Source organism: Podarcis liolepis (genome assembly GCF_965112155.1).
Source record: "Podarcis liolepis genome assembly, chromosome: 9".
NCBI lineage: Eukaryota > Metazoa > Chordata > Lepidosauria > Squamata > Lacertidae > Podarcis > Podarcis liolepis.
Genome location: NC_139564.1, coordinates 53,406,047 through 53,419,327, shown reverse-complemented (window position 1 = coordinate 53,419,327; position 13,281 = coordinate 53,406,047). Strand labels below are relative to the sequence as shown.

The 13,281-nt window shown below is 44.1% G+C and overlaps 2 protein-coding genes and 1 long non-coding RNA gene across 15 annotated transcripts in view; 1 reads left to right on the top strand and 2 right to left on the bottom strand.

Annotated features, from left to right (window-relative positions):
* SPATA18 (spermatogenesis associated 18) overlaps nt 1-862 on the bottom strand; it is a 25,673-nt gene extending 24,811 nt beyond the window's left edge. For 7 of the 12 annotated variants that reach the window (XM_083460010.1, XM_083460015.1, XM_083460013.1 and 4 more), the window contains exons 1-2: nt 745-862; nt 114-206 (exon numbers count right to left, since the gene is read on the bottom strand). In XM_083460010.1, coding sequence (XP_083316136.1) covers nt 114-200 — 87 coding nt within the window. In that variant the 5' untranslated portion in view covers nt 201-206; nt 745-862. Of the gene's footprint in view, nt 1-113; nt 506-744 lie in introns of those variants that run through there. The other 5 variants (XR_014515831.1, XR_014515832.1, XR_014515833.1 and 2 more) reach the window with 2 other exon arrangements.
* Nucleotides 1-4,404, top strand: part of LOC310686470 — a 4,643-nt gene extending 239 nt beyond the window's left edge. Inside the window, exon 2 of the long non-coding RNA XR_014515951.1 lies at nt 4,196-4,404. This is a non-coding gene — a long non-coding RNA (uncharacterized lncRNA). The remainder of the gene's footprint in view (nt 1-4,195) is intronic.
* Nucleotides 3,916-13,281, bottom strand: FRG1 (FSHD region gene 1). Of its 2 annotated transcripts, XM_083460170.1 has the most exons (9): nt 13,147-13,280; nt 12,146-12,213; nt 10,445-10,567; nt 9,669-9,723; nt 8,559-8,673; nt 7,974-8,078; nt 7,160-7,251; nt 5,910-6,020; nt 3,916-4,058 (listed from the first exon to the last, which is right to left on the bottom strand). In XM_083460170.1, exons 1-9 carry the CDS (start codon nt 13,206-13,208, stop codon nt 4,022-4,024), a joined length of 768 nt encoding a protein of 255 aa, XP_083316296.1. In that variant the 5' UTR covers nt 13,209-13,280; the 3' UTR covers nt 3,916-4,021. The 2 variants fall into 2 exon arrangements, with proteins under 2 accessions (XP_083316296.1, XP_083316295.1); XM_083460169.1 differs by lacking the exon at nt 3,916-4,058 and having other exon boundaries at nt 5,837-6,020; nt 13,147-13,281.

Below are 13,281 nucleotides of genomic sequence, written 5' to 3'. Positions count from 1 at the left end.
ATTTTGCCAGGTACAGATTCAAAGGGGACAACATCGCAGATGCATCTAGCTGCCCCCCCAATCGTTATTAGTCAGCGCGCCGATTTCCAAAACACGCGTTCGCGCACACTCACGTGATAATCTTTATACCAGTTCTCCAACTTCTCCTGTAAAATCCTGCAGGTCTCGTTGTTGATCAGTCTTCTCAGGCTATCAGCCATGGCTCCCTTTCAAAGGTGAGAGAGATCGGGGATGAATGGAGGATGGATCTAGAAGCTTTGGGGGGAAAGAGGCTTCCCTTCCTACAAAACAGCTAGCATCGACGTGCCTGCTTCCCGGGTATTTTCTTTTTAGCTGCCCTAGAGTATCAAAGGTGGGAAGATCGGCGAAGGGAGATCCGCTGCTGCTTGTTGGCTTTGCGCTGACCTCAGCCTTATTTCCCCCCTCCGCGAGTCTCCTCTATGATTGGAGCATTTTATACTCGGCGATTGTTAAACAAACTGACGTTTGCTTTGCTCGGGTGCCAGGGACGCGGCGGCTGCGCGAAGGGAGCCTTTTGGTTGTAGCAACGCCGAGAACCCCACCTCCCTCCTCGGCCCTGCCCTCCCGGTCCTCCGGGTCTGAACTCGAGGAGCCGAGGGAAATGATCCCGCTTGGTCTCTACTGGAAGCCAAGAGGGGAAATCCTAGGAAAAGGAGCGCGCGTGTTTGTGTGGGTCTCCCTCCGCTAAATCAAATGGCCCGAGTTCGAGGGGGGTTTCCTTACGCATCAGGAGACCCCCCACATGGTCTTCGTCTCTGCGGCCGCCTCTTCTCTTCCTGGCTTGCCGGCCACCTCTCGCCAAGCTTGCAACTCGCGTGTGAGGCACAGCGAGGCCACAAAACGGCCTTTATTACGCTCACCGGAGATGCAATTTAAAATAATAATAATGGGGGAAGAAATCAACCCCGCGAGGGCTTTGCGCATAGCTGTCAACTTTTCCCTTTTCTTGCGAGGAATCCTATTCGGAATAAGGGAATTTCCCTTAAAAAAAGGGAAACGTTGACAGCTATGGCTTTGCGTAATGGGCATTTAAAAGACCAATATAACTCCGCCACTGGGAAAGAGACCACGCCCACGACCCCTCCCTCCAAGTCTCTTGGGAATCTCCATGCGTGCAAGTCAGTGAAGAGCTTGGTAGCCGCTTTGCCCTCCCTCGATGGGTCGCACATGGAGTAGTTAAAAAATAATGCTAGATCACATTTAGGCACTAAATGAACCAAACCTAGTTGCTCATGCGCTCCTTCATCTTCTTCACTCTCGATTTCACCTCCCACATCAGATTTAGCAGCAAAATATAGCTTGCGGTTACATTCAGATGAGGCAAAGCGTAGTTTTGCTGCTGAACCTCAACTGAGACGGAAAAGTAGAGCACAGTTCGTGTGGTATACTCATGAAAAAATCCAGTGTCAACTGTATCAATATGCTAACTTTTAAAAACAAAAGCCAGTCACTTCACTAGCAAGATGCAACCCTGGGTAGGTCTACACTCACGCCCCAATTTTGGGGGTGGGGTGGGTTTAAGCCTTTTTCCAATCCAAATCCCCGTGAAATGGAATAATAAGGCTTTCCATGTGGCTGACTTGGAAGATTGGATTTCCTTGATGCCACAAATACTTTGCCATGTGCCACAATGCGCTACTGTTCAAGAAACACATCTTGGTTTTAAATGTTCGTTTGAAACTGGTTTGGCAGAATAAAGAGACTTTTGCACAACTTGTGGAGGGGTGGTGGAACTTTGTGTAACCAGTTACACAACACTGCTAAGTTTCAGTCTTGAAGGGGACTTCTATCTAAAGAGAGAACTTTAAGTGACAGGGGGGCTGCCCCACTTTAGACTTTGTGCTTGTGTTATGTGTGTAAGCTCTTTTGAATGCTGATTTAAAAACCTTCTCCACAAACAGAAAGCTTCCACCAACAGGCAGAAGTTTCTTAGCTCTGCTATGCTGGTTTTCCATTTTCAGGGAGTTTCAAAGACATGGAGGTTTTTTTAAAAAATGATGCAACTTCCAGCAGCCAGTTTCAGCAGTGTATTACAGTATATACCAGCTTTTCCCACCTTTCCCCCTATGTTGACTGACTCAGTCTAAAGAGAATGGGGCCCTCTGGTGGCACAATGCAGTATGTGCCCACTTGATCTTCAGATAAATACTGTATTTATTTTAAATATACATTATTGAGCCAACAGATACATTAGGCACAAGGCAATACGAGATATATTGATTTCTGAGTAAAACCTGTTATAGGCAAGTATTCATACATTCCCCCACGCTGCCATAAATTTCCCTTCACGCGCATGACAAATGTCTTTTGTGAAAACACTCCTCCCCGATATTTCCTTAAAGGGTTTTAGAACGTATTTTGGGGGGGAAGTTTGAATGCCAGGCTCCCACTCTCAGCTTTGGCCACTACGATTTGTCAGAAAGAATTTCATATTGAGGGGAAAATATGTATTTTACTTGTTTATTTCACATGTTCCACCCAATGTATTTTTTTGTTGATTGTAGGTTACTTGCACGGGTCCAAAATGTGTGACGTCACTCCCAACTTCTGAGTAAAGATTTGCATGTAATAATAATAATAATAATTTATTTATATCCCACCCATCTGGCTGAGTTTCCCCAGCCACTCTGGGCAATTGAGTGTTAAAAACAATATAGCATTAAATATTAAAAACTTCCCTAAACAGGGCTGCCTTCATATGTCTTTTAAAAATAGGATAGTTGTTTATTTCCTTCACATCTGATGGGAGGGTGTTCCACAGGGCGGGCGCCACTACTGAGAAGGCCCTCTGTCTGGTTCCCTGTAACCTCACTTCTCGCAATGAGGGAACTGCCAGAAGGCCCTCGGCGCTGGATCTCAGTGTCCGGGCTGAACGATGGGGGTGGAGACGCTCCTTCAGGTATGCAGGACTGAGGCCGTTTAGGGCTTTAAAGGTCAGCACCAACACTTTGAACTGTGCTCGGAAATGTACTGGGAGCCAATGCAGATCTCTCAGGACCGGTGTTATGTGGTCCCGGCAGCCACTCCCAGTCACCAGTCTAGCTGCCACATTCTGGATTAATTGCAGTTTCCGGGTCACCTTCAAAGCTAGCCCCATGTAGAGTGCATTGCAGTAGTCCAAGCGGGAGATAACTAGAGCATGCACCACTCTGGCGAGACAGTCCGTGGGCAGGGAGGGTCTCAGCCTGCATACCAGATAGAGCTGGTAGACAGCTGCCCTGGACACAGAATTAACCTGCGCCTCCATGGACAGCTGTGAGTCCAAAATGACTCCCAGGCTGCGCACTGGTCCTTCAGAGGCAGTTACCCCATTCAGGACCAGGGAGTCCCCCACACCCGCCCCCCCCAAAACAGTACTTCTGTCTTGTCAGGATTCACCCTCAATCTGTTAGCCGCCATCCTTCCTCCAACTGCCTCCAGGCACTCACACAGGACATTCACCGCCTTCACTGGTTCTGCTTTAAAACAGAGGTAGAGCTAGGTGTCATCTGCATACTGCTGAACACCCAGCCCAAACCCCCTGATGATCTCTCCCAGCGACTTGATATAGATATTAAAAAACATGGGGGAGATGACAGAACCCTGAGGCACCCCACAAGTGAGGGCCCAGGGGTCTGAACACTCATCCCCCAACACCACTTTCTGGACACGGCCCAGGAGGAAGGAGAGGAACCACTGTATGACAGTGCCCCCAGCTCCCAGCCCCTCAAGACGGTCCAGAAGGATGTTATGGTCAATGGTGTCAAAGGCCGCTGAGAGATCCAGCAGAACTAGGAAACAGCTCTCACCTTTGTCCCTAGCCCGCTGACAATATGGCACCATATAAAAGCATGATCCAGTCTCCATTTTAACATGAACACTTTACTTCCAAAAGAAGAGACAAAGTCAGTGTAATTAAAATCTACTTTAACAACAACAGCAAAAGTTTTATTAAAAAGAAAAGAATTAACACACTGAATAAAGGAAGTGAAAATATATGGAAGACCAGCTTCTGTTCTGACTATTTGCAGTATCTGTCAGCTTTCAATTTTGATCTCCTGCAAGACAAAGTGGGGTAGGGGAAAGGCAAGGTAAAATGATTGGTACATCTAAGTAATACAACTGACAATAAAGTAGAATTAGCACTGGCACACTTTTAAAAGCCAGAGGTGGTTCATTATTAATTTCTATTTAGGGCAGGAGTGACAAATTTATTTTGGCTCAAGGGCCATATTCCCCCTTGGCCAATTCTCCAGGGGCTGCATGCCATCAGTACATGATGCCAAAAGTGGATGTGGCCAACTCACACCTTCGCACAGAACTTATACAAAGCTACAGTCCAGTTAGCTTGCCATCTCTTTGCCATGTAAACTGATGGAAAGCATGTTTAAAGTTAATCAAAGACTGAAGCACATTCTTTCTACAGTGCTAAACAGCTCTGTTAACAGTCACCTGAAGTCTGATAACGCCATTATCGAGATTGCACCAGATATGGACAAAGAATAAAAACAGCGATGAGTATGTACGTTTCAGTATTGAAGTTCATCATACACAGGCACCACTCATGATAAGAGTTTACTTTTAAGAAGGCAATCAGCCATGGGTTGTAATGCTCAATGGCACTCAGCAAAATGTTTTTTAAAATCCCTCTTGGAAGAGCTTTGAGTAGCAGCTGCATGTAAGTATAGCTGCATGAAATCTGCCAGTATACATTAGCACATTTTGTAGAATACGGCAGACTAAGGACAAGTTCATATCCACATCCCCACCATCTGACAACTGCAACGTCAAGGGATGGATGTGCACATGTGAAGCAGCCAGAGCTCAAAACAATCCAGAGCTTTTCCATCACTGGAGGCCACCATCCAATATCAACGCTTTACATTCAGCTGAGCCCTTGTCTACAGAACATCCAGTTAAATGGTTGAACTCTTGCATTGCTTCACAGTGGAAGCAGCATCAGCTGCACACATGAACACTCCCCTATGGGAAATTAGGAACACCTCATGTAGAAAGAGGAGAGCGCAAAATATGGTTTGAAGCTCAACATCAAAAAAGAAGAAGATCATGGCCACTGGTCCCATCACCTCCTGGCAAATGGAAGGGGAAGAAATGGAGGCAGTGAGAGATTTTACTTTCTTGGGCTCCATGATCACTGCAGATGGGGACAGCAGCCGCGAAATTAAAAGACGCCTGCTTCTTGGGAGAAAAGCAATGACAAACCTAGACAGCATCCTAAAAAGCAGAGACATCACCTTGACAACAAAGTCTGTATAGTTAAACTATGGTTTTCCCAGTAGTGATGTATGGAAGTGAGAGCTGGACCATAAAGAGGGCTGATCGCCAAAGAATTGATGCTTTTGAGTTATGGTGCTGGAGGAGACTCTTGAGAGTCCCATGGACTGCAAGAAGATCAAACCTATCCATTCTTAAGGAAATCAGCCCTGAGTGCTCACTGGAAGGACAGATCCTGAAGCTGAGGCTCCAATACTTTGGCCCCCTCATGAGAAGAAAAGACTCGCTGGAAAAGACCCTGATGTTGGGAAAGACTGAGGGCACAAGGAGAAGGGGACGACAGAGGACGAGATGGTTGGACAGTGTTCTTGAAGCTACCAGCATGAGTTTGACCAAACTGCGGGAGGCAGTGGAAGACAGGAGTGCCTGGCATGCTCTGGTCCATGGGGTCACGAAGTGTCGGACATGACTAAATGACTAAACAACAACAACATGTAGAAAAGTAGCACGGAACAGAGAGGGCAAGCCATACTTCCTGATAAGCTCATTTTTGGTGTACAGGGCATTTTTGCAAAACAGCTCTTATAATACTGTGTTTGCATGTTTGTTGTGTTTGCTAGCACAGCTGCTCAGCACGTCTGACAACTGCCATCCCATTGCAAGAGAAAGAGTACCTGTCCAACAGTGCCTCGTGAAAGGTGCCTTCTTTCCTAGCTTTTTTCAGAGCTTTACTGTCTTCTTGGCTTACTTTTAGTTTACGGTCTTGAAAACTCTGAAACTTCTTCCTGGAAAGAAAAATGCAGAAGGTAAATATCTTCAGCCTGTACGAAATACAGTGGCCGAGTGTCGATAGGACTGCAGCCAAAACAAGCCCACTGAGAAATAAAAAAATGCAGGGTATTAGTGAACTCCAAGGGATCTAAGAGGTATACAAAGTAAAGGAGAGAGCCTTGGGGACTGAGCATGCCCAGTTGCTTCCAAGAACCACATAATGTGGAATGCCAGCTGGAAAACTGTTGGGTGTGGTGGGGTAGGGCAGTGAATTGGTCTGCTTTGAGATCCTTCCAGTTTGTGCTATCTTGGAGGACGACACATTCCTGTTAGGGGTGAGGATAACCTTCAGCAGGTTGTTGCAAATCACACTTGCAAACCTTAATAAGCCTATAGTAAGGTAAAGGGACCCCTGACCATTAGGTCCAGTCACGGCCGACTCTGGGGTTGCAGGGCTCATCTCGCTTTATTGCCTGAGGGAGCCAGCATACAGCTTCCGGGTCATGTGGCCAGCATGACTAAGCTGCTTCTGGTGAACCAGAGCAGCACATGGAAATGCCATTTACCTTCCCGCTGGAGTGGTACCCAGTTATCTACTTGCACTTTGACGTGTTTTTGAACTGCTAGGTGGGCAGGAGCTGGGACCGAACAACGGGAGCTCACCCCGTTGCAGGGATTCGAACCGCCGACCTTCTGATCGGCAAGTCCTAGGCTCTGTGGTTTAACCCACAGCGCCACCCGCATCCCAATAAGCCTATACCATGCATTTAAAAGCCCCACTAAGGAATTAAAGAGGTATTGTGGGTGGGGGAAGAAAGGGCGTTGCATTTGTTATAAAACAAATATCCAAAAAATTCATAAAAGTAATAAAGTCCCATTTGTGGATTATACTAGGGATAAACAGAAAGCAAGTGGTGCAATGTATCAGGCTTGCATCTGAAACCAAAAGCACATCTCCTTGTCTTGTGAAATAAAGTTGGTCCTTAGAACAAAACCCACCAGATCCTCATGATGATAAACTTTCTTCAGCTTTTAACATGTTTACACAAGGATCGGGACCCGAAGGTTTTCGATCAAGGAAACTAGGGGTTATTTGCATTCCAATACAACTTGCTTTTGTTTTATTTTTAGCCAAGAAACCCTTGTTACGTACACGTAATTGATTTCACATTGCTTAACATTTCCTTGGTCTTCTTCCGCAATGTCATCCTTTTGCTTGGCTTCCTTTTCAGCACACGTCCTGATCTAAAAAGAAGCATGGGGAGAGACAGTGCTATTTTACAGTTGGTTTAACCGAAAAAGTTCAAAGCCCAAAATATCCTATCCTCTCTCTTGATATTATTCTTTCCTGATTTGCTTTCCAGTTTCACTGGACACTGAATGCAACAGTCACACACCAGTATGCAAAGGAGCTTCTCTGACAAAATCTTCTTGTAATGCCTCTGCAAATGCATTTACACATATATGCAAACTGAAGAAATATCATATTGACATATCACATTAGCAACAGTGGTCAATATGGGGAGACAGGGTGTGCATACTGCAAGGACTACTGGGGGAGCAGGAAGAAATCGAGGATGCAGCTAGGTTAGAGCACATGTCTAGTTTCCCCTGGGCAGGTAGAGCACTCTGCTATGCAAATTGAAGCCCTATCTACCTTCTGAAGCAATGCAGTCCAAAACCCAGTTTGACTCCTCACCAGCTGTTTCAGCTAAAATCAGTGAGACTCCTCCCTTCCAGTAAAAAAAAAAGAGAGAGAGAAAGTTCAGAACAGAGATGCATTCCAGTTAAAATGGATGCTCCAGGTCATCTGACCAGGCAACATACGCTTGGGTTAAACAATTATTTTGCCTGTGACAGCCACTGAAGAAGTTCCACACTGAAATGTTCTGCCCGTTTCTGCATTTTTCCTTTAAGCAGTCACGCAGACAAATATAAGAACTGCACATACAGGCCATTTGAATTACCTTAATCATTTCCTCGTTATCTGCAGTTTTACTTTTGGCTACAATATCGCCTTCTTCATTACAGCTGATAAAGCAGCTGTTTGCTGCTAACAGCGCCATTTTCCCCTGAAGGGAAAAAATAAAATCAAGACAAATTAGGAAGACTGTTATTATATTCCAACAAGAACGTCTCACAATTTTATCCAATATTACTTCAATAGCACTGTAACAATCCACTTCATTCAAAACCCGTTCATTTCAATTTAAAACTTAAACTCATTTCGCATGTTGATTTTAAAACTCATAATTAGCCCTCTTGTCATTTTATGACAATTACAACACTGGCATTTGAGAATGCAATTTAGAATTCAAACTTGGTATTTGTGGATCAGTTTCAATGCTGCATTTGCCAAGCTAAACATTATTTTCAAGGCTATAAAACTATTTCAGTATGATAGAATGAAACAGCCACTTCTGAGATTTTGATATGGCCTCTTAGTTAATGTTGCATCACTGCCATCTGATATCAATAAAAGCAGCTATAATCTAAAACCATTGGATTATGTATTAAGACATTATGTATTAAGAATGACTGCTGACACTTGCCTCTTGAAACACTGGCTCCCACTGCTCCCTCGAACCTATTGCATCAGAACGTCCAATAACCAGCCCATCTGAGTTAATGCCAAGGTATTTACCATAGCCAGATTTCAATGCAATTCTTAGAAAAAGAAACAAATAAGCAAGTTATGACATTGGAAATTGATTAGTTCATTATCAAGGGCTATGGTTTTCAAATTATGTTCCAGGATCTTTTGAAAGTTTGTTTGTTTTAATAACTTTCATTTTCCAAATTTCAGTTTTATAACAATCATGAAAATTAACAAACTTTCCAATAAAATACACCATTTGACTCTCTCCCTTCTGTGGTTTCTTATATTATAGTTTGCTTGCTGCATCTTCAAATTAATTCCAATTATTATTTAATCCCTAATATTTCTTTGACAAATATGCTTATCTGCTTGTTGAGTTAATCCTGCTAATGAATTCAATTGTTTACAATAGTTTTTCAGATAGTCCACGTATTTTGCCCTTTCTTTATTAAAAGTTTATTCTTCTTGGTTTATTCTTCCATTAAGTTTTGCCATTTCAGCATAGTCCATTAATTTTGTTTGACACACCTCCTTGAATGGTGAAAGCTTGTAATCATAAGAGCAGCGCTTACTGAAATCTCAGAAGCCAGGAATATTGAATAAGATTTCAGGTAGCCACATAGGTCTATTGTCCCCACCCTCAACTCTACCAGAAACAGAACTAATTACCCAAAATAAGAACAAACAACACAAATAAGCTTACTTTAGGCAAGTTAGAGAATTAGAGTAACCTTGGAACAACTTTATTTTCCTCTGCAGAGAACAATTCTGCCTAATAATCTATAGATCACAAATGCATGCTTTAGCAACTGCAGGGGTGTCACGACCAAACTCTGAGTCAGAAATTTTTAATCCATGCATCCATGGACATGCACAAGATGTACTCTACCACATTCCTTTATTTAGGTCTCACATCTAGTTTATCAAAGGGGCAAAACACTGTTTCTAAGCTAGGATTAGAAAGTAAATCTAAGGAAAGGCAGTTTCAAACACTCTCGTGTCCAGTAACCTAAGAAAGCCTGGTTAACTTAATGGTTAATATAAAGCCAAGGTGAGTACCTACCTTGAATCTGAAAGCTTGACAGCAGTAAATTGTTCAGGAGGGTATGGCCCTTCATCTGGAAGCATTAAAAAGAAATTAGACACACACAGGCCAGAGAATCCTGTTATGAACTGCTGATGCAAGAGAAGATACCAAAGGCGCTGGGGATGTTGTGTTGTATCCAATTTTAGCCATACTCAGAACAGACCCATTTAAATGACTGCATGTGGCTAATTTAAGGGCAAAAATATTAATGGTTCTACTGCAAGTTATTTTGTTTTCCCATTCTCAATGCACACACTTCTCTGTTTTCCATACTGAAATAAATAACAATCCACTTATATAGCAATAGGTTAAAATAAAAAAATTCCTTCCTGTAGCACCTTAAAGACCAACTAAGTTAGTTCTTGGTATAAGCTTTCGTGTGCATGCACACTTCTTCAGATACACTAGCAATAGGTTGGTTTTCTGATAAACATTTTGCACTCAGCTACTAGAGCACAAGAGGCAAATTTGTACAGGATAAAGGCTACAATGGTCCATTTTCAAAAACTGACAGCTAAATAATGTGGTCAGCATAATTTACCAAAAATTCATTACTATAAATAAATAACTTAGATATGTGTGGGAAGGTGCACAGTCTGGAAACTCTTTTGGACTTATTTGGAAAGCTGGGTCATAGTACAGTTGGTGCCACAGGGCAATACAGAATCATCAAAATAAGTGAGGCTTACTTACCCATGCCAAAAATGAGATAGGGAGGGAGAAAATTTCCCTCCACTTTTGCCCATACCAACCTTTATGTGGTGCTCCAAGGGTAAAAAGGCCATTGTCAAGAGCACTGATATAGGTTCCAAGACCCATCTCTATCGCTACGGTTCCTGTGATTTCACCAAAATTTGAAACAGTCCACCACCCTTCTAATAAGAGAGGAAAGAAAAAAGAGACAAGAACACATTTGTTTTCTTCACAATTGCTTGCTGGGAATGTTTTGAAGAGACCAAGCAACAAAGCAACTTTTCCATCTTAACCAAGCATAATGCACAATGACAGTTTACTTAATAAACTTAAAAACTGTTAGTGACAAGAAACCATTAAATAGCTGAAAAGATCTTTTTATAATCTTTGGTTTGGGAAGAAACAAGTTCTGCAGTCTTGAAAGCTACTAAGAACAAATGCTTCTAGCCAGGCATACAAGAAAGCTGCACGACTCCTTATTTGATCATCATGCAAGCCCTCATAGTTTGGACATCAAAATCACACTAGGAATGTTGAATACAATACAGATATGGCAATTCAAATAAGTACAAATATGACATTCTGGATGCTTCCATCTACTTCCTTCATGCTCCTCTGAAGATCAGAGGCTGCTTAGAGCATATCTTGTAATGAATAGTCCATGTCTTTCGATTTTTATAAGGGAACAACTGAGAGTCAGCATGAAAGCATGATGCAGTGGCTAGAGACTTTGACCAGGATTGGAGAGACCCAGGTTCAAATCCCCACTCAGCCATGAAGCCTGTTATGAACTTTGGGCCAGTCACTGTCTCTCAGCCAACCTTCCTTACAATGTTGCTGTGAGGATAAAAGAACTATGTATGACAAGGGGGCATACAAAAATAATTAATACACAATAAAGTATGCTGCTTTTTAAAAGCAAAATTCTCAGTCTGATAGCCAACTAAGGCTCAGCTTACATGTAAAGCTAAGCTAACCCATGGCTTAGTGCAAATGTTTGGGCTCCTGAAGAGGAGGTCACAGCTGCTTTGCTCCTCCTCCCGTCATTTTACTGCTATGCTGAGCTAAACTGTGGTTTGGCTTAGTGTGTCATCTGAACTAGGGCTTGTGGTTTACCTCCTTCCAAGCAAACCATAAGCTGTAGCAAAGGTTTGTCTCATCCTTTACAGCTCACAGGTTGTTTGGAAGGGTTAAGCCACAAGACTGGGTTCAGACAACACACTAAACCAGAGGTTTTCAACCATTTTGAGTACACAGCTCCCTTGACATTATTTCTACGGCACCCCTGTGGGGCTCAGGAGCCCAGTTACATCACCCCATGCCTGCAGAGCTGGCAGCCTCTCACTCTTTTTCAGACACCCTCGCTTGTGGAATGTTCCCTCAGCCTCCTCTCCTCTCCACTCCCTTGGGAGTCTTCTGGGCAGTCGCCACAGCCATCCCTAGTCTCTGAGCTCCCTCAGCTCCTGGCAACCAGCACCCCCTGGCCAGCCCCAGAGACACCATTTGTCTGGGGAGCTTGTAGCCAGGGCTGCTGCAACAAACAGCTGTGCAAGCCATTGGGAGGCAGAGGCATGAGAGGGCATCAGAGGAGGGAGGGAAGGAAAGAAGGACAGAGACCAGTGTGGCCCGCGGCATCCCTGGCCATCATTTAAGGCACCTCAGGGTGCCACAGCACACTGGTTGAAAATCACTGCACTAAGCCGAGCCATGGCTCAGCTCAGTGCTCTCCTTCATGCCCCTTCGTGGAAAAATGAGCTTACCAACAATATCAAGTTTATCCTCAGCATCTTCATCCCTTTTCCGTTTTTTATCTTTGTTTTTCTTCTTACTGCAAAATGACACAAAGGGGAAAAAAATCAATTGCATGCTTTGTGTATGATACACAATCACCAAACAGGTACTACAAAGAGAAACAAACATGTTTCATGTAAGGAAAGATGTGCATACCAGAGAAGCCCAATTTATCACAAAGGCTGCAAGTGAATGTGAACGACTATTTTGATTCAGACAAGGCACATGTTTTACCCCAGGGCTGCAGATGGCATCAGTGCCAGGACCTCCTCAGCCCAACAGAGAAAAGAGTCTGGGAGAAGTGTGTATGTGTGGGAATACTGGGTTGTTTTTATTATGTATTTTGTGGTTTTATATCTTGATTTTAGTCTGTGAACCGCCCTGAGACCCCCAGGTATAGGGCGGTATATAATAATAAATTATAAATTTATATATATAAATTCAATAAATAATAATAATAATGTGCAACTGCAATCTTTCGCCTTAATCAGGAGACAGGCTACTTACATAAAACCCCGAACTCCTGAGTCGCGAAGCGGAGTTTCTGCATATAGAAAGAGGCAGAACAGAAGGGGGGAAGCGCACAATCACAACTTAGCCTCGATCGGGCGCTTCTAGCAGGGCTCCCCTTTCGTCCTTAAAAAGCACGACACGGTTTTTCCGCAAGGAAGAGAGGCCGGGGTTCAAAGCTCCCCCGAGGAAATCGTTAGTTCCTGACGCCGAAACTGCGCCCGCCCGAAATCACCATCGTCGTGGTGAAATGCCTCTGAGCGTGTGCAGAGCGCTTTCCCACCCTCCGCTAAGCGCAGCGGAGAGGCAGAATGCGCTCTGCACACGCTCAGAGGCATTTCACCACGACGATGGTGATTTTCGGACCCGGCAACCGAGGCCCGAACTCGAAGAAAGGAGGCAGGATCCCACCTCCTCTTCCCAGTACCTGGGGAAACCCGACCCGCAGGAAGAGCCTCACCTTTTCGATTTCGTCCCCTTCAGAACCAGCTTGGTTCTTCTGACAGCAGAATACTCCGCCATGTTTGGCCGCTTCTACGGAAGCCGCGGAGGGACAAGCTCCGCCCCTTCTCGGTCTTTCTTCCCACTGCCGTAC